Genomic DNA, 22,175 nt, shown 5'->3' on the forward strand with positions numbered 1-22,175 from the left:
TGTATATTTCCAAAGAAAATTTACTCTCTGCCTATATCAGTCTTAATTAAATGGCGCTGTGCAAACCTTACCCTTTGGAAAAACCTTCATTACACTCATTACTAACATAAAACTTAGATACACTCGGAATACCTCTTTGCCGAGGAAAAGAAAACTCTACTTTCCAGCGCCAAGGACCACGGTCCCAAATTTTAAAAGGTTTCCGAATGCAAAAGTATGTTAGCCGTTTTACATTGGGAGGACAAAAAAGGTCCTTTTAGATTTACTTTACAAGAGCATCATTAAGGTAAATTGAGGTTAAGGAGGTCAAATATTAAAACCTAAATTCGGGACTAATTCTTATTTTTATTTTGTCAAAGCAAAGTCGCGTTATTGTTGAGCTTTGGTTAAGGATTTTGATTTCTTTAACTAACTAGACCAGCAAACGAACGAACAATATCATATGACTGTTTCATATGTTGGACCACCGTCTGCGAAAATAAAGGACGTCATTATATGTGAAAGTGAGATGGAAATACATATTATTATCTAGATATATATTCACGTTAAGGTACCTACTACACCATATCGTGCCATGACCGTAATAGGAATATGTCATGAACGAAATGTCAAGCATTCTCGTACATTATACGCGACGACGAATGTTGGTTAGGAAAAATATATTTTTCACTTCTCATGCTCGTAAAGTTGGTATTTATGCTGGATCTAGGCGACATAAACATACTTTTCATTTAACCTTTTTGTTTTTCCTTTTTGTACAATAAAGAGTATAAACAAACAAACAAACTTTTTATGCTCTAGTGCATAAAGTACAATCTTCGTCTAAGACCAAGGTAATCAGGCGTCAACAGCCACAAACAAAAAGTTTTATATATTTTTAATTTTTAATGAAAAACTAATAAATCAATCAAATAAATCAATAAAACTTAAAATTTATAATTATATAGCAATCTATGAAAAATAAAAAGTACCTAGCAAGTGAACTATAATTTCCACCGTTACTATTTAATTTCCTCTCAATCGAAGTGAAAAGCAGAGTGTAAAACTCGAGCATTAAACCCATTTTCCCCTCGACGTGAATATCCACCCTCGCCGTACCGACTCGGGTGGCTATAAATATACGTCTTGGGTAAAATCGCTCGTTTTATGATCTTGTTGTTCAATCTACTATTTATACTTTCGCAGTGCACAGATCGGTATGGTATCGGTGTACTATTTGCCTGACATTTGCTATTATGATCATGGTATGGATGTAATGGGTAAGAGATCTTTAACGTATAATCAGGTCCGTCAAAAGTCAGGATCTGAGGGCACGGCAGCGCTCCTGCTAAAAGAAACAAAAAAGAAGGCGGGGCAGTACCTACCTTTTCTGGAACTTCGTAGCCTCATTTTCAAACCTTTATATAGCTTCGTCTCAATATAACACTAGGTAGTTTAAATTTACAGGATAGAATTTAGTTGGGGAACGTATACCTACTCGTAAAATTATGAAACATCTATCACATGTTATAAAATTGAAGAGCGGTGACGTACCTAATTTCTTACCATCAATTGTTTGCATAGGTACCTACCGTCTGGCCGATATGATAACGTATTTTTATGCCTACTGTATGTATGTTGTATGGATGCTGAGATAACAGCACATCCATAATGTTGTACCTCACCATACCCCTACTCCCATTCCTACTACTTACCACATCGACCAGACGTTGGTGATGTGATGATATTTATAGTAAGAAATTACGTCGCACGTTTGAATAATTAGCAGCACAAGATAACAAAATACAATGTATGGAATAGATTACGTATAAATCCAAACAATATTTTTTAAAACGGGTAAAGTCAAGGCTTAGGGGCTTCGCTATTTTGGGATTTATATTTATTTACAGCTAAAGCATTATGAGCTTGTGAGTCTTGGCCACCATTTTTAACCCCCGACGCATAAAGAGGGGTGTCATAAGTTTAACCGCTTTATGTGTCTGTGTGTCTGCCTGTGGCACCGTAGCTCTTAAACGCATGAACCGATTTGAATGCGTGTTTTTTATTCGAAAGCAGGTTTTCTAGCGATGGTTCTTAGACATGATTTATCAAACGCAGTTCAGCTTTTTTGAGATATTGAACTTTGAAGTCTTTGGATTCGATTTGTAGCATTCGAACATGGCGGATGTAGACGATATCTAATTTTGGTATTTCTGCTTCTTGCTAGTTGAAGTATATTTTGTAGTGTTTTATGCCGATTAACCTAACAGTGAACAGTGATCACAAAATTCTATATTGCTCTCGTGTCTAACATTTTTTAATGCGCAAGTGGTCTCGGCGTGGTTTCTGGAATTTTGCTATCAAGTTGCAAAAACTACAATCACCGTACAACATGCATAAGAAGAATATTATTTATCTTTAATTTAACTGACATTGGCCCAAGCCTTATGGCCGCCATTAAGAGGAATAAATAAATAAATAAACTTTGAAGTGACAATGTCGAGGGTTTTCCAACTTTTTGTTGGTTAGGTTAGGGTATACATTAAAATGTTTTTGGTGGGATTCATGTTTACTCGCTTAGGAATTAGTAACAAAATTTACTACCACTAAATAACTGAAAATAGGTATATATAGCCTATTTTACATCAAAATGCCTATTTTACAGCCCGTGTGGTGTCGGGTTAGAATAACACCTCTCCATTTCTTCCATGGATGTCGTAAGAGGCGACTGAGGACATAGGTTAAGGTACACCGTAGGCGACAGGCTAGCAAACTGTCACTATTGTACCTACCCGTTTTTGTCAAACTTAAAACCTAAAATTGCTAAAAGTGGCTCCGAAGCGGTAACGTTTCGTGTGCTCTGCCTACCCCATTTGGGAATACAGGCGTGATTTTTATGTATGTATGTATTTTACATCAAAATGCAGCACCACAGTGCGACTGATATTTTGTTTTCTAGTAATCAGCGCACGATACTTCAAATTCATAGAATTGCGGGACCGTGTCATAACAATGGACAATTCAGCGAAGCTTCTGAAATGAAATCCGTCGATTTACATAATAATGATATAAGTATGTACAAACAGTAAAACTGTGACTGTTATTAATTTGGTTTTATTATTTGCGATTACCAACTGTATTGATATCACGAGTCTAGTGAAATTGGTTCCATTAATGGCACTAATTATTTATTAAAATTAATAAACAAAGCTATTAGCTGCCGTTTACCGTCAAGTTTTAATGTACCGTCATGCTATTGTGCTTTGACTGTAGATGAGATTATAAAACCGTTCACGATGCATACGATTGAAATTAGTAGTAAAGTGTCTGAAAAACGCCCACTATTTTCAAAAACTTAACCTACTATTGCATAGATAGTAGAGGGTTCGTCGACGAATGTTACAATACGTTTTTGTGTCTGAACGATTAAGGAATCGTTCGAAGGTTCTATTTAAGGCGTCTTTATCGTGGGACACTTGACACCAATTGACCTAGTCCCAAACTAAGCAAAGCTTGTACTGTGGATACTAGGCAACGGATAAACATACTTATATAGATAAATACATAAAATATTAAAAAATCCAAGACCCGAGAACAAACATTCGCATTATTCATACAAATATCTGCCCCGGCCGGGGATCGAACCTGGGACCTCGAGCTTCGTAGTCAGGTTCTCTAACCACTTGGCCATCCGGTCGTCTTTGTACATCTGATTTCTCTTGTTATCGTTTAATCACATGTATGGTAATGTACAATAAAAACTTATACAGATCACGCCCCAACGACATCTGGACAACCTAAACGGAATTTTTGTTAGCGAAATCACTAAATGATAAGTGAAATAATGATTAGCTTGCGTTTTTACGACCTTATGAAGGACAATGACGGATAGGAAAATGTAGCAATCAAAACAAGTTTCCGCACCACCTTTCCCAGAACTTTATGTCAACAAACGTTTGTGACTGTAACGTCATTAATAATTGTCTAAACATCTTTTGTGTGTGCCAGCGATAAGTCCTCGCTGTGATTTTTTTTTTTAGTTTACTTTCAGCATCAAACGAACACTGGCCGTTTTATAATGTTAAAAAAAATGTTGAAACTGTTCTTCGTAGTTATTTTAGTTTGGATCGTTTTGCTTTTGACATTATTGCGAGGGGTGAAAAATGGAACGATGCATTTTTTGGATGATAAAAAAGTAAATAATAGACTATTTAGAAGAATTCAATACGGTATCAGTAACGGAACGGTCATGGGATTTGATGGTGAGAATTTATTAATTTTATTATACTTAATTTTTATTCTTATGCGAAAGTATGTCCGACTGTCTGTCTTCTTCTTCACGCTTCACAGAACCGCGTGAAATGAAATTAAGTATGAAGATAGTTTGAGACCCGGGGAAGGACAATGGATAGTTTTTATCCCGGAAAATTACATAGTTCTTACAGGATAGCGCTGAACGAATTTTTCGCTGACTGCAATGAATTGCTGGAAAAATCTAGTATGCTATAATAACTTCTAGGTTTTATGTGACTAAAAATACGGGTTTATAAGCCAGAAATATTTTTTTAATTTAAATTTGAGTTACGTTTGACTTCATTATTTTTAGGGCTCCGCGATGGTATATTTCGGCACTCTGCGTAGATCAAGGTGGCGTAGTGGTACACGCGTTCACGAGGCCCCGAGTTCGAATCATAGAATAGTTTTTTTTTTGTTTTCGTTTAAGTAGTTATTTTTCTTTTTCCATAAATACATTTTGTTGAATATTTTCTATTTTATATTTTATTAGAGGAAAAAAATCAATCGGATAAAATGGGAAAAATCTTCGAGACTCTATCAATGATCTATTTACATAAAAATTTGTACTTACGGAGCCCTCGGTGTGCGAGTCCGACTCGCACTTGACCGGTTTTTTCTTTGAATAATCGGGAATTATTTTTTTGTATCCATTAACCGGTACGTGGATTTATTCGTGTTAAATCGTAAAATCACAACCTCTACAGAACTGTCTACAGACATTAAATTTTGTTCAGTTATTTTAACTTTGGGAATTTCCACATTTAGACAATTCAGTAAGATTTTGAAGTTTTTCTCATGACGCTTAATTAAATCGACTACTTGTTTTTCTGTTCGTAGCATGGGCTATGATGGACTTGCGCCGTTCCGCTTTATCATTACAAGAAAAACTTGCCGTAGTCAGTGCCTCTAATCCGCCAGGTATTTTAAGATTTTTTTTCCAAACTTTTGCTCCTTTCTCTTTTAATATCCCTAATACAGCACCAATTCTGAGAATGCTGATTACTTATTAAACCTTGTATCGTGAATGATTAATATACGAGTACTCTCGTGATTGCCCGCAATATTTTTTTAAATTAATATAAAATATTTTTGTACTTAAAAGCGAAAAGTTCTCGTATGGACCGCGGATCGCTAAACGCAGCATAGGACGTCCACCAACGAGATGGATGGATGTCCTGGTTTAAGCCGCGAGTGGATACATGCCGCTTCCCACCGAAGCAACTGGAGGTTTATGGGGAACAGTGGACGTACAGTCACCAGCACCAATATCTGACACAACAAGCGTGCATAAATATCTGATACGACTCTATTTCTAGGGCCGGAAGGACGTGTCAGATATTTTTGCACGCTTCGCTGTGGCAGATATTAATGCTGGTGATTATACTACGGCTGATATGTTGATCATGATGACATAAAAATAATTGGGAAACTCTGCAACGTCTTTTTGTCCAAAATTCCTGTGCCAAGACGAAAATTATCAACCAGTGTATGCTGCCAGTGACGACATAATGGATCCGAGACGTGGTGCTTCACTATAGACCTTATAAAAAGGCTCAAAGTTTCTCAGCAAGCTATCACATGGAATGAGCTATGCTTGGGGTTTCTTTACGGAATCGAATCAGAAACGAGGAGATTCGTAAATGAAAGTTGCATTTTAAATAAAAACTCGTAAAAAACTTAATTTACTTTCTGTTTTAGGTAGCAATGGCACAGCAGTAGTTTTAAACTATAATATAAAGGGCAGTGTTCGTGCACTCGTGTCTAAGGGATGGCAGAATCACGCCTTCAATGAATTTGTCAGCGACGTGATCCCTCTTAACCGCACTTTGCCCGAAGTACGCGATCGCAGGTCAGACATTTTACATTTTTGAAGAAGATTTTTTAGGTAAATGTCTTAGTACTGGCCACGTTCCCTATAGTTGTCATATCATTAGCAATAGAGATGATAAATATCAGAGTATCATCTACTGGCCAATGGCCACAAGGCCACTAGGACATTTGCCTTATAATATAATGTTTTGACTGTGTCTGGCTAACTGAAATAACAAAGCGATAGATAAAGGCAAATAAATGAGTTTATGAATAACCTCCTGTTCCACCATTCATTGATTACATTTATCTGACGGATAAAAATATCATGCTGTCTCTGTTTGTTTTGTTCGAATAGACGGAGACGGCATTACATTTATCCGTCAAATAAAATTAGTCAATGGATGGTGAAACGGCCCCTTTATGTTTGCATCTAGGTATTTTAAGCCTCGTAATTTAATGATTACAATCTCACCTTTTTATGTAATTAGCTTTAGCTTTAGCTTTTTATGTATTGAGCTTAGTCCATAACTTAGGTGTTTTCAATAAAAAAAATAGTTCAAAAAACCGAAACCCGCCTAAAGAAAAAACACGCTTTTATAAGTATATGAAGCAAGAAAATTATGTTGATCTACATAACTATTGGTATTAAGATTAAAAAGTTTTGTCTCACGTAATAAAGCTGAATCGTGTTGTATCAGAAATTCAAACAGTTGGCCAAAGACCATGCGGAGCGGCGGTTACTTCACCGAAAAGAGCGTAGCTCTAAAATTTAAGAAAAAAGAATAGTAAAAGATTGATGGGTCCCATGAATTGAAGATCCCTTAAAACAGTGGTCGTCACACTTTTACCCGCCGCATTAGACAAAGTGAGGGCTTGCTTTGGCTGCATAGATACTTATGAATTGGCAACTGATGAGTCGCGTATAGCTACATTATCAGGATGCAATCATTCGTCTGCTCGCTACATGTGGCCCGCGGGCCGCAGTTTGACGACCACTGCCTTAAATAAGTTCAGTTTTGTACATAATATCTTAATGTTTGTCAATTGAGTTTTAGAACAGCGTAAAATTTACAGTAAATAATTTACATATGTACATAATATACCATAGTAAAGCTTGTATAATACTGTTTCAGATGTAAAAACATTGCTCCTACAAATCCAAAGAACTTGCTGTCAGCATCAGTGATAATCTGTTTCTATAACGAAGCGTGGTCTACATTATTGAGGACTGTACATTCTGTTATCAATAGATCAAATCACGATCTTTTGAAGGAAATCATTTTAATCGACGATTTTTCGACTATGTGTAAGTACGAATAACTCGTAAATGGCTGAATGTATAAAATATGTACCTTTTTCCCAATTGTAGCGATATTTTAATTAAAAAAAATTTCGTTGATGGACTTTAGCTAAGGCATGAATTTATCAAGTCTTTTTAATATATTGAGATCTCATTAAAACAAATTTATCTTTCTTAATTAAGATTGAAAATTGTTTTGGTGTAATAAAATTTAGGTTACTAGTTATTTAATGCACTTCCTAAAATACGTTGACATCTTCAGCAAACGAATTAGAATGTCCAATTTAAGTTTGAGTCAGGTCGTAAATAACATTAGCAATGCAAATTGAACATCGTTGTACAACAAAACAATCTCAAACTAATGAAATAATTTCTCACGTTTTGCACAAACTTATGGTCAACTTGGAACAAAATGGCTATTAAACGTCTAACTTTTATGAAAATTTATAACGCTTTGAATTTTGCTTTCATTCATCTCATTATAATTATTATGTGCCAGTAACATTGGTACCTAGAAGTTTCTTCAAAATTTTTACTAAATTTGTTTCATTTTGAAATCTTTTGTGATATTTTCTATCGGTGACGAAAAAATCCCCGGTGATTACTATATTTTTCTTGTTCAAGTTTTTACCTATTTACACATAATTACAATTAAAAAAAATCCCATCAGTAAACAATATCTATACGAATGATCTAGACGAGGTTAGCAGAGTTGCATCCCTTTTAAGCATAAGATTTTATGAGTGGATTCTAAATAAAATAAAAAAATAGCTTTTTTTTTGGTGATTGCACTTTTTGTTAACTGTACCTGAATTAACAGTTTTTAAACGATTCTCGGTTATTTACACTGAACTTGTTTGTTATGAATTCATATGAGATATAGAAATTTAGATCAGAGGTTCGTTCTTAAAGTTTTTTGCTGCTACATCTCTAGTAGGTATATTACCAAAACCCTACTTTTTTCAACCCAACGTGGAACCCTCGTCTCTCATGAACCCCTGAGTGTCCACCTGGATCACTTTGCGAACCTCTAATTTAGATGCAGTTACGTGCATTATGATCATAGAATATTTGTCTATCCATGACCATCAGGGATTACGGGAAGATGAACATACGGTGTTGTTAATTTCACTTAATTCTGGGTTTCTGAAACTGAATTAAATTTTTTAAGATACTTTGTTTCGAATAACTTTTATTGCTACTACTTACAAAACATATTCAATGCTTATGCTTAATTAAAAAAAAAAACGCATAGTAATAAAAAAAAACTATAGCACATTTCCTGGATTGATAAATAATACAGATTAATCATTTTCAAAATTCCAGGATAGGTGGGATTTATACTACCTTTAAATTTTACTTCTTCCCGCAAATTGTAGTAAAATTTAATTGATTCTGCCCAGTCCGATTACATCGATTGCAACCCATCGATCAACTGTATCGAAATATTGGGAGCTCATAAAAAGAAATAGTAAGAATAGAAATAGAAATCATTTTTTCGTGACAAAGTAGCGTACACAGATAACATGTAATCACAGTCTACATTCCATAACAAACATATGTATGTATATTTTTTTTTATCTAAACAACTGTTGAATCATTTTAGTCAGTACGTTGGAAATATCTGCCGTCCTACCGAAGAAGGCGGCAAAGTGACAAAAGTAACTTTCGAGAAAAACGGCAAAAACTTTTCAAAATTTAAAACACCTGTATCTTAGGCATAAATTGACTCACAAAAATTTTGATTACATTAAAATTTAGATAAAAAATCACGTTTTTTATGTATATATTTTCATTATACAAAAATTATAAATAGTATTAATTGTGGAGGCTTTTATGTTATAGCTTAGGATTTGTGAATATTATTCGACGAAGAATACTAAGTTAAAAGGCCGTTAACAGTACCCTAGCGACTTTTAAGCTTAGTATTCTACATAACTTTTAAAGTATTGTTATTTTAAATGAAAGTTATGTGCGATTAATACACTAGAAGGTCGTTACTACAGATAGCCGCGCTATTGTCTATTATTGCTAGTAGAAGATGCTCGTTGCGTTGTAAATAAAAATGAAGTTAAAGCACCTTAACCGTTTTAAAGCTTAGATATTTTTTTAACTTTTTAATCAAAATTATTAAGCAACAGAAATATTTACTTTCAATACATTAAAAAGCCGTAATATGTGAGTCACTCTGTAGATAACGGCATTTTAGGTTATGATGGGACTACGATTATTAAGCGTTATGCTGTTTGAGAAGAGGTAATGACAAAAAATGAAAAGGCATACTATACTGGGTGGTTCCGGGGTCATGAGCAGGACTGAAAGGGGTGATGGGGAGATTCACACTGAGCAACTTTTACTATGGGACCAGCCCCGAAATCGCGAAAAAAAACCATCTAATCAAGAGATAATTGATCTCTTACTATCCGAAATGTATGGAATAGCTGATTTTTTTCACGATTTCGTGGCTGGTCCCATAGTAAAAGTTGCTCAGTGTGAATCTCCCCATCACCCCTTTCACTCCTGCTCATGACCCCGGAACCATCATCTGTATAAAAAAATCAACGATTTATTCTTCAAAACATAAAAACTTCTAAATTGGTAGGTACTTTCAATTAACACATTATTATTGAACTGTGTTCATTATTTACATCAATAAAGTTTGAGATGAGAAATATACTCATAAAAGGGTGAATTTTCAGAGCAACTTTTTTGGCTCTCCCAGGTCAATTAAAAATAAACTTCTTAATAAAATAATACCACACAATTTTATATACGTTGTATACAATACAATAGAGGAGGTTTAACATAATAAACATTGTTGACTTCAATTAAAGCAGCATTAAAATATCACAAACTTAGAAACACTAACTGCAGTAAGTCTGTGAGGCCTGTCCCACACGAGGTTTTGTTGAATCAATTGACCATAACTTTGTGTCTAGGAGTCATTTTCCTACTAAACTTACATCAAAATGAAGTTAATTAAATAATGCATTCTATTTTTACTTTTTCATACTAAATACATTTTTATTGAAAAATAGGTTGACCATTTTGTAATTGTTCCGTGTCATAATACTTGCCAATATCGTAATGGTGAGAAACCATAACACTATGTTCGCATTTTATGGAAAAGTACATTAATTGTGCTTTAGTTATGACGCAGAGTGAACCTCCACCTAGCGAATTTTGTGTGCCTATCAGTACAAGTCTTTCGCGCGATGTGTTTTGGTCATCTGAAAAGTAATTTCCGTGGATTCCTGTTGTGCGATATACAATTATTTTAATTGAATGTGTCTATTTTTGTTTATTAGTTGACTTGGTTCTTATTTCACTAAAATATTTCGCTGTCGTAATCTTCGGTGCCGTAATTCCGGTGGCATTTTTGTTCACCATCTTTATGATTAAATCTAATGGTAGTTTCATGTGAAATTATGCTCATTACTAGCACAAAAGCATGCTATTAATGAGCAATTACTATCTACTAGTATCACTACTAGCACTAGCGTGTATGTTTATGACATGCTTAAAGTAGGCATGCTTTTTAGTGGCATGCTGGCTATATGGATCACCCTGCATCTTTGAGCGTACTACGTGAGGCGGGGGTTGGAAGAACGAATGATAATAATAAGTATGAACACGTCTGCTAATGAGCATGCTAGTATATGTCTGTCGTTTACAGTAGGTGCAAGTACGACTTCGCAAATTATGAATTTTGAAAGGTCAAGCGAACCGATTTCGCATTGATTTATTTTGATCAAACCTACATTCAATAATAACTTAAATCAATAATTTAAAACTTTAATTCTTTACTTTATTAATATATCTATACACATGATATGTACATGTATATAAAATAAATTATAGTTACGTACATAAATCATAGTAATAGTTCGTAATTTCAAACTTATTTCCTATGTTATTCATAAAAACGTAATTTCGCTGTCAATATCGTAATTTCAGTGGCGATTTTTTTTCAATATCGCATAGCTACTTAGTTATTGAATTTAAATAGGTGCCTCTTGTATCATTGAAATCATAATCCAAAAGAGTATCTCAACGAGTGATTATTTTCACAAAATTAAAAAAATTGCCTGCCGAAATTACGTAAAAAAATGATTTCAAAAATTCACCCAAAAGTCAAAACCTCAATTTTACTTAAATCTAGGTACAAAACTACTTAGGTAACATTATTGACGTTAACCAAAGAACTACGTAAGATTTTTTTAATATATATTAAAATTAAGCATTTTAATATTATTTAACATTGACAAAAATGTAGCCGCTTTTTAACTTATTATTGCTATTTAACCGCTTCAAAAATATTATTGAACAAAAATCAACTCTATGTCACTGAAGTAAAAAGGCGGTCACCGCTTTACTGACACCTAAATGTATTAGGTAATGTATTTAAGTGTTATAGGCAAAAAGGCGGCTAAGGTCCCATAACGTAATTATAGAGTATAATTTAAAGAATACTGCTTTTAAGACTATAAACAAGTATTTTAACTTCAGCAATGACAATTCGTTAAAACCTCGTTAAACGAACTTAGCCGCTTTTTAAAGTATGAATAGTCGATAAGCGCTTTTTAGCTTAGAAAAGTGTTATATTTTAAGCATGATATAAAGCAGCTAATGAGACATAACGTCTTTTTAGCTTATTTAATACCAATCATGGCTTTTTAGATTATAAAACCCTAACAAAAATCAAAATATGTGTCGTTTAACTGCTGTGTATCTCGAGAACTAACTGTCATAGAAAAAAAAAGTCAATACCGTTCGACGCAGAATTTTTTCCTGAGTATGCACGTATCAAAAAGTTAAAAAGCCGCTAAAGTCACTTTGCCGCCTTCTTCGGTAGGACGGCAGATATCTTTACTGTGCACCTGACTTTATTAGATTATAGCAAGTGAAATATCAGCACATAATACCACAGCAAAATAACAACAGCACCTCATTTTGCATCCGCACTTGCATTGCTATCGGCACTATGCTCGCAAACACCCAGACATTGTTCAAAGCAATGCGGGAGAACTGCCTTCCGACAAGCAAAGTGCACAGATAATTCACACAGATAATACTAACTTTGTATCCTGAAATTGTAGTATTGACCGGATATCATTTTCCAGTGCACCTCAAGTCACGTCTGCAGTTGTACGTGGATGCACTCCCTAAAGTGCGGTTGATACGGACCAGTCGACGCGAGGGGCTGATCAGGGCACGACTACTGGGAGTGAAAGAAGCTGTTAGTCCCGTAGTCGTGTTCCTTGATAGCCATTGCGAATGTGCTGAAGGTATAGAATTATAGTTTCACTTAAAAAAAATAGTTTTTTGTTGTAGCTTTTTTGTCGCAGTATCAGTTTTATTAAACATTTTTTTTGGGTTCTGCACCTCAGAAAGAAAAATGTAACCATTATAAGATAGTTTTGCGGTCCATCTGTCTGTGTGTTTATCTGTCTGTTCATCTGAAGACCGTAATTCTCAGGAATGCGTGGAAGCATCAAGCAAAAATAAATACCAAATAGTCAAGTCTACACAATCCCTTGAAGCTGTGAAAAAGTCAACAACATCTAAGACAAAGGAATAATATGATATTATGTTCCGTGCTTTAATTAATTACTTAATTTTGACCAAAACAAAACAACTTGGATGGGTATACAGTATCAACCCAGCCAAAGGAACTAACGTAACGTTTTTTTACGTAACTTCGTTCGTTCGGAATTTCGTAGCGCCCTCCGGTACTACGAAATTCGAATATCGAAGTTCGTACCGTACCGTCCCTCTCACTCTCGTATTAAATAATATAAGCGACGACGACAGCGGGACGGTAAGATATGAAGTTCGACTTTTGCACTTCGTAGTAGGGCCTGGGATGGTTAAGCGCCTATATTTTTGTCCCTATGTGGTGCCCGATGACGTAGATAAACTTACAATCAGATCTTGTTCTAAATGTTTCTATTTTTCCAGGTTGGTTAGAACCTTTGCTGTATCGTATTACCATCAACCCTAAGTCCGTAGTTAGTCCTATCGTTGACCATATTTCAGACTCCACTTTCGAGTATATTGCTCAAGACATACATGACATACAAATCGGAGGTTTCACCTGGAGCTTACAATTCAAATGGATAGATCAGAAAAAAAGTGCCAGAAGATTTAAAAATATTTATCATACCATGACACCTACAATATCAGGAGGGTTATTTGCAATAAGCAAGAAATTCTTTGAAGAGATAGGATACTATGACGATGGCTTTGAAATCTGGGGTGGGGATAATTTAGAGATTTCTTTTAAAGTATGGATGTGTGGAGGTTCGTTGGAAATAGTACCATGCTCACATGTTGGACATGTGTTTAGAAGGCGTTTTCCTTACAAAGTTCATAAAGAGGAAATTCAGAAGAACTTGGTGAGATTAGCCGAGGTAAGCATTTCTTTGTATCACCAATAGTTTAGAAGTTTTGATGATGATCGAACTTATCGATTGACCTGTCCACCTTTTAACTCGTAGACGGAAACACGACGTTGCTCCCCTTCCAAATACAAAATCTGTATTAGCTAAAAGACAATTTGCTGCTCAATCTGATTATGTTTCAATAAAATTAATAAAGTGTTAAGGATATTTATTATCACTTACAGTCTCTTTAAAAAATAACGAATATGTATCAAAGAAAACTTAATTATGAGGGGACTGAGACTTTCCTTTTTTGAGTGTGATGGGATTTGTTTGTAATAAAAATGCCAGATGTCTATTCTTTAAATTCTTTGGTTTAAGTTCAAAAATAATATTATGTATAGACAGCTGCAGAGAAAAGGTACCCCCCTTTAACGGAGGTATCATACTTACCGATCACCTTGGCTGCTCCGAAATATCTGATGGCGACTGTACCTAAATTAACATGTTCAAAAATTTTATAGGGTTGATATAGGTTGGGTGACTGGATGATGATGGATAGGAAGATATGGTATTCTATAATGTATTTTTATAATGTACATCATAATCACACGTACACATACATACTCACTAACGCACACTTGCACACACATACGGGCGCGCTCTCTCTCTCACACTCACACACACTCACTGCTAGAACTAAATATATAGCTTAAAAAATCCTTTTCTTTTTGTTTTTTTTTTTCTTACAACCACAACTAGTGTTATGAAGGAGCGGGGCTTCCTGATACAAGTATAATGTCTACTTAATAGAAAGTAACAACCCTTAATTTTTGTAACAACGTTATTTTTAGTGAAATAAACATTTTCCATTTTTTAATTTTCATTTTTCCTCTTGAGAAAGAGTCCGAGACTGGCTCGAAATATGTCAGGCAAACCTCGACCTTGAATATCCATAGTGATTGATCTGTATTCTATATATTTGAATATCATTCGCTATCTCTAGAATTTTGGGTGTCCATATTTGCCCCCTATGTCAAAACTGATTTTAATAATTAGATATTTATTCGTCATACAGGTATGGATGGATGACTACGCAAAATATTTCTACGAGCGAATTAATTATAGAAAAAGCGATTTTGGTGACATCAGTGCTAGAAAAGAGATGAGAAAAAAGTTGCGTTGCAAGTCGTTTCAATGGTATTTGAAAAATATTTATCCCGAAATGCAATTACCTGACGACCAAGTTGCTCGAGGACAAGTATGTTGTTTCAAACAAAATGACCTTTTTAACTTGAAACTTACCTTATTTTATTCTGATAATAGGTACATACTAGTGAGTATCCTGAATGTTTTATTTTTACAGATAATGAGCAGAAGTGAACTTTGCCTAGATGCACCAAATCGTATAAAGATGGGCCCTGCAGGTGGTGTCAAAATTGTTAAGTGTCATTTTCAAGGAGGCAATCAGGTAGGTTTCTAAAGGATTTTCTACTCGTTATAAGATTTCAGTGTAAAATTACTCAGGATGTTGGACATCATTCGCAACAAAAGCTTATTGGAGCGATTGGTGGTATAGTGAAGTTAGAGGGGCCACATTGTCATGATGGACAGACTTCGTAAAGTCTTCTCTACAAAATGTTCTCTGAGTGTGCGCGCAGTGGCACGACAGAGAGAGATGGAGAAGTCTCGCAATAGCCTTATTTCGGGAACAACTGGGCCTAACATTACAATAAAATACAGAAAACAGTTCTGTACTCATAGATACGGAAAACTTATAAGAAAAACACAATTAATTCAATTATTAACATATTTTAGAGTACGGGGCACTCTTCAAACAAGTTCAACTTATAATTATCATGTCCGATTTTTTATGTTGCAGTACTGGGTATATTCAATAGATGGAGAGCTGCGGAGAGACGACATGTGCCTAGATTATATTTTTCATACCGTCACCATTTTGCCTTGCAAGAGATCGGCGTCGCAAATATGGCTGTACGACCTTATGGTACGTACAATTTTGACTATAGATTGATTAGCTATGATATGCACTCAAGCGACTAAAAGCGGTAGGAAAACAATCGACTCGTGCCCAATATTAGCAGGGAGTTATCATTCTGTGACGATGCTATTCAAGGCTCGCAGTAGCCATATCACACGAACACAAATACAAGGGGTAGACAAACAATCCCCTCGCAGCCAAAATTGGCCAAGAATTTCATCATCATGCGATGATATTCTCCAAAGCGCGCACTATCATAATTCCATTCATCATTTTGTTTTCAATCAGACAGTGCACATGGTGGTAGAAAGAAATAGTGAATCGGAGAAGCAAGGTTAAAAGTTTGAGTTCGTTGATAAACAGTCGAGGTCATAAAGGTCATAGCTCAGTAGAGCCCGACTCCCGACCAGCACCGCCTCGACTTTCGGCGTCCACTCGTTGTCGACAGGTAGTTCACGGGTGGACGCCGCGTCGACAACGAGTGGACCTCGCGTGGTCAACTGCCTCGCGTGTACCGCGCGCGGTCGGCGCAGTGCTTCCCACCCTCATTTCATAATAGACTACTCGGAAATTCGTGGACCACGCGACATCCACTCGTCGTGGTCAACGAATTTCCGGGTAGTCTATTATGAAATGAGGGTAGAGAGTGCCATGCCTTGCGAGTGAGGCGATCCGGTGACGCTACGGAGTTGATGGAATGAGATGAGCGCATGCCCATACAAATACATAAAAAGAATACTAACCGCTCGCGGCGAGGTAGTGCTGATCGGGTGCCGGGTGGATCTAATGAGCTGTGACCTTTATATTTACGTTACCAAGACGTAAAAAATATTTATACACATTTATACCACTATGTTAAGATATTCATGCACTGGACTGGAAATATGAAAACTATCAAAGGAATGAATCAATGAGACGATGACATCTGACTTTAATTACTGAACTGCTCATTTCAAGAAATGAGAAGAAAGATATGTTTAAAACAGTGTACAATTCTATATTTAAATTTGATATTTCTTTACGGAACTATTATTTCTGTTATTAAAGGGCGTTTTGAAAAAAAGGGTACCTCTTCTATCAAAATGTTTTTAATTTTTTTATAAAATTTTTAGGAGTCACAAAAATGTGACGCTTTTACCGAATGTATAAAAAAACGTTACAAACGAAACTGTCATTTTAGATTGGCACAATTTTTTAAGCTATCAGAAATGATTATGCTCTTCATTCTGAGTAAGAAAAACCATTTTTTTTTCTAAAATTGAAAAAAAGGTACACATTTTTGTGTAAATGCCCAAAAGCACTTTTCACCGTGTTAAACATTGGATAATATGAGTAACTTACATTTCAGACGACAAACATAAGGAATATGAAGAGCCAGGAATGTTTAGCAACAAGAAAATACATTGACGCGGTAAAACTAGTACTCGAAACCTGTTCCTCCAAAGATGATCAAAAATGGATGCTGCAAAATTTTACAGTCGAGAGACTGACGCCTGAACTGCAGAGCTATGCGAAAAGAAATATGCTTTTATGATACTTTTATAGGTACTTTAGTCAAGCTGGCGTTAAACTCTATTGGCGATAATTTTTATCATATCTATTTATCACTTTTCATTCATAGAAAGTTTTTATATTTCGGTAGTCAGGCTAAAATGGGTTCATTCCAGAAAAACCATGATCTCTACAAAAAATATCGTGAAAAAGCACAGTTTTTACACGGTAACAACAATAAAAACGGTTCTATTCAATTGCAAGTTTGGCACATCCATTAAACCGTGACTCTTGTCCCGTACTACAGCTGATATAAGACAGTCAGGTACGCTGCCATTGTTAATAATCAGACATATAATATACTTGTTATATAAAAAAAATATATAAAAAAAAATATAAATAAGTATCACGGGACAATTCACACCAATTAACCTAGTTCCAAAGTAAGCTTAGCAAAGCTTGTGTTATGGGTACTAAGCAACGGGTAAATATAATTATATAGATGTAGATACATACTTAAATACATATTAAACACCCAAGACCAGAACAAACATTCGTATTTTTCATACAAATATCTGCCCCGACACGGGAATCGAACCCGGGTCCTCAAGCTTCGTAGTCAGGTTCTCTAACCACTAGGCCATCTGGTCGTCTAAACATAAACAGGTACAAGTAAATACATACCTATAATAAAATTCATGTATGTATTTCAATGTTTCTCGATTGTATTTGTTTCTTTTTAACCGACTGCCCGGAGGAGGGTTATTTTGTACACACGCTAAAACAGGTCTTAATAAATTAATAAAATGCGAACAGCTGTTTTCAACATGTTTTGCAAAGAATCCTACGAAGACTATGCAATTTTCCGGAATAAAAAAAACCGGGCAAGTGCTTTTTCCGAGTGATTTAAAACATCCAGTGTGTGCAGAGCCCTACTCTTGAGCAAAATGTACGCAATGTGGGGTCACAGACAGACATAAAAAATCAAGATTTTCAGACTTTTCTGGTTGGTCGTGCTATACGAGTAATATCAACCTTCATACTAAATTTCAAGATTCTGAGTTTGATTCCCTTGCGAGTTTCGAAAATTTGCGGAAATTTGCAGCATAAACGGCTGCATCTTTTGATTTCGTTGGCTTAGAAGTTTGATTTTTTCACAGCTTCAAGGGACAGTAGACCTCAGTGTTTAATACAAATTTCAGCTTGATACCTCCACGCGTTCCCGAGAAAAAGGGTCTTGACAGACAGACGGACAAAAAGTGATCCTATAAGAGTTCCATTTTTTCCTTTTGAGGTACGGAACCCTAAAATGCATGCCTTTATAAGATAATTCGGGTGAAAGACCGCTTAGGCTGCGTTTCAACCAGAGATGTGCGAAGAGAGAAGAAGAGAGAGGGAGGAGAGAATGCTTCATTTACTTATCCTCGCTCCGCTCGGTTATTCCCACTAGAATTGTACTGTGCAAGAATGAGTAAATGAAGCGTTTCTGTTGGTTTTGATAGAAACAGCCGTCTCAGTTACCACTTTTGAACACTGCGACGTTCCTACTAGACCAATAAAAGCCCATGCCCTGCCCATCATCATCATCATCATCATCATCAGCCCGAAGACGTCCACTGCTGGACAAAGGCCTCCCCCTTAGAACGCCACAATGAACGACAACTCGCCACTTGCATCCACCGGTTTCCCGCTACTCTCACGATGTCGTCAGTCCACCTGGTGGGAGGCCTGCCAACGCTTCGTCTTCCGGTTCGTGGTCGCCACTCGAGGACTTTTCTCCCCCAACGGTTATCTGTTCTTCGAGCGATGTGGCCTGCCCATTGCCACTTCAATTTGCATATTTTGGGCCCTGCCCATGCCTCCAGCCAATAAAACCATTTGTGAGCATTTCTAGATGTAGTGAACAAAAAACTTACTTATAGTTATTAAATCATTAAAATTATATTCTCCCAAGTCACGCATCAAAAATGCCTGCCTATTAGTACATATTCAAATATTCTACAAAGCTACAAGAAAAGCAACACTAAAATGGAGTTAAAAGCAAGAGCAAAAACATAGACGTAAAACACTTTTTGCTCTCAGAGTATTCCATTAAACAACCTTTTGCACGTGGATCTTCAACCGCAGAAAGGGATGAAATGATCCCGTGGACATTATTGTGGTCTGAAGTAAAAAGCACATACATTTACACAAAGACCTTACCGTATATAGGACAGAACTGTCCCCAGAACTTTTGCCTCGGCTCGAATACAAAATTTAAAGTAATAAAGTCACATCAAAGAGTCACTCGGCTTGAACTATTTGGAGTAACAAATGAATTAGGTATGATCGTTTTCGATAATAATTTCTCAGTTGTGTATTCAAGAATATATAAAATATAAAAGTCAAAGGTGAAATTATCAAAATTGTACAGAATTTTCCTTTGAAGTTGCAATTAGTACTATGTTTAATTCAGGTATTTCTGGCTATGGTTGACTAGGTAATTATTTTCTCATATAAAGGCGTGACTACACTTTTAATCAAACATTTTAATGGAGAACTTTTACAGAGGTGTTCAGACCATTTACTGGAATATTCAAAATTATTTTCAAAATACTCCGTATATTGTGCCAGAACAGTGGAAGTTCTAGAATGATACGGTTTAGCACAGACCTTATATCGAGATAGAACGTAAGAGTTTACTTACCATGCGTGTAAAAAGTTTGATCCGCTCGAGTCGCGGCGGGATGCCTTTGAATCGGTTCCGCGCGCCTTTGATCCGGTACCGTGCGTTTTTGATTTCCCATCACTAAATCTCGCTCGTGACGTCATCGTAGGTACGAAAAATTCGACACGCTAGGTTCTCATACAGATCTCGATATAAGGTCTGTGCGGTTTAGTTTAGTGGACATAAACCTTTATTATAAAGAAGTTTAAACATTAAAAACTAAGATTATAATAATATTTTTGGGGAACAAAATTAAATAATCTTGCTAGGTTGTTGTAATTTAAATTTAAAAAGGTAAGATTAACAAAAGTCTAATTTGTAACACCACAAGTCTGACTCGGGATTCCACTTAGCTGTATAATCGCTTCCTTAAATGACAAATATGCTAATTAAGGGACGTCACTTGAGTTAAAAAGTTTAGAGCAAAATTAGGTTTTTCGTAAAATTTAAGAGGACGGTAAAATGATGTTATTAAGATAAAATAATTTAGGGAAATTACATTAGGAGACAACGTTAAAAATTGTGCTGTTTTTTTTTTTCTAAAAACATGTAAAGTGGGTGTACCAATACATTATTCAAATTGATGTTAATTGTGTCGATTCAAGCAGTAAAAAGTTCTACATGACCATAATATTATAAATTACTTACTTTGGAAACCTGGCTAAAACCAAAACCTGATATATTTTTAACAAAAATCGATATAAGTATCATATAACTTTGTCTATATCATTTGTTCACAAAGACACTGAACTACATTGCATGTCGAAAATGAAGATTTTATGGCGCTGTCCGGACATTAATATTAATTGCTTAATTAATATTAATTAATTGCATTATATTAATTGCTACAAAATCATGGTTAGTGTGGCTCTTTTGTTGGTAATCAATAGCTTTTTACAAGCTTTTATTTAACTTGTAATGTTCGTATTTGTTTTGGGTTAATACTTGTTTGTAAAAGTCTATTGTGTATTATCGTGTATCTTTTTTTTTCTTGCGGAATTCTAATATTTGGAGCATTCGTCAGACAGCTGAATGTTTTATGACCTCAACCTCAAAAGAGGTCAGTGCATCTCTCATAAGCTTTAGTGATTAAGTAAGGATATAACTGTGACCAAATAAATGGCAACATTAAGTGTGATCCCACTTAATGTACTCGAGTTTTAAACTTAGCGGTTTTAAGCTTCGCTTTATTGGAGCGTAATCAGTTAAAACGAGTCTGCGTTTAGTGAGTTTGTAATTTATTTGAATTTTATATTAGCTACCTACCAATTTTTACCGCAACTTCGTACATAGTATACAATTAACCAATAATACTAAGACAAATTTAATAAAAAAACCGGCAAAGTGGGTGTCGGCATAAAAATAGTAAAAAAAAAACTTAAACCTGTTTAATTTCTTCTCCCGCAGAAATTTTAAATAAAACCTTTTTAATCTATGGCTCTCATATCTGTATTACAGTCGAGTTAATAAACTTGTGAGCAAAAATTTGATCAAAAATATCTGAACACACTTCTACGCCGTTAACAATAGAGTCGTGTTGAGATATTTTTGATCAAATGTTTGATCACAAGTTTATGAACTCGACTGTACATCAATCTCATCTGCCCAAAATATCAAGTTTCTGTATCAGCTGTCAGAGTAGTTAAGTACATAATAATATATAAAAATCCCTTTTATTCTCGAATCTCAATAGGTATGGCATACCTTTTGGGCATAAAGGTCACGTCGGAGCAAAGTTTAATTGATTTTAGTTCCTTATCACAATTTTTTCAAACTATAATCTACGGTGTTTTAACTCTATGTGTACTTGTAAATAGTTACTTAAGTACTACAAAGTAAGAACTTTATGTCACGATCTGTATGCTTCATTGGGTGTGCAGAGAAGCTTTAAAAAAATGATTTAAACGCATGTTTCGCAATATGAAAGCAGAAGATTGAAATACTTATTTCGAAACGTTTCATTTCATTGTAACTCAGAGCACCCGCATTTGCTTTGTAAAAATGGCATTGACAGTGGGTGAAGCGATAACATAAAAAATGTGCTTTATCCGTTAAAGCAAACATTTTCTACTTGAAACATTCAATTTTATAAAGATAAGGACGGGCCATGTAGATTTATCAAAATAAAATTGAAAACATAACACCATTTAAAAAATAAATTAAAAGTTTTTAAATGCTCTCTATTTATTTCAGGCGGCAAGTGAC

The 22,175-nt window shown here is 35.3% G+C and overlaps 1 protein-coding gene across 1 annotated transcript; it reads left to right on the top strand.

Annotated features, from left to right (window-relative positions):
* Positions 1-4,057: 4,057 nt before the first annotated feature.
* LOC141437152 (putative polypeptide N-acetylgalactosaminyltransferase 9) lies at positions 4,058-17,306 on the top strand. The gene is made up of 10 exons (XM_074100416.1): positions 4,058-4,241; positions 5,113-5,193; positions 5,974-6,124; positions 7,221-7,393; positions 12,511-12,675; positions 13,349-13,800; positions 14,849-15,031; positions 15,137-15,241; positions 15,653-15,778; positions 17,121-17,306. Exons 1-10 carry the CDS (start codon positions 4,058-4,060, stop codon positions 17,304-17,306), a joined length of 1,806 nt encoding a protein of 601 aa, XP_073956517.1.
* Positions 17,307-22,175: the final 4,869 nt, after the last annotated feature.

Source organism: Choristoneura fumiferana, chromosome 17, assembly GCF_025370935.1.
Source record: "Choristoneura fumiferana chromosome 17, NRCan_CFum_1, whole genome shotgun sequence".
NCBI lineage: Eukaryota > Metazoa > Arthropoda > Insecta > Lepidoptera > Tortricidae > Choristoneura > Choristoneura fumiferana.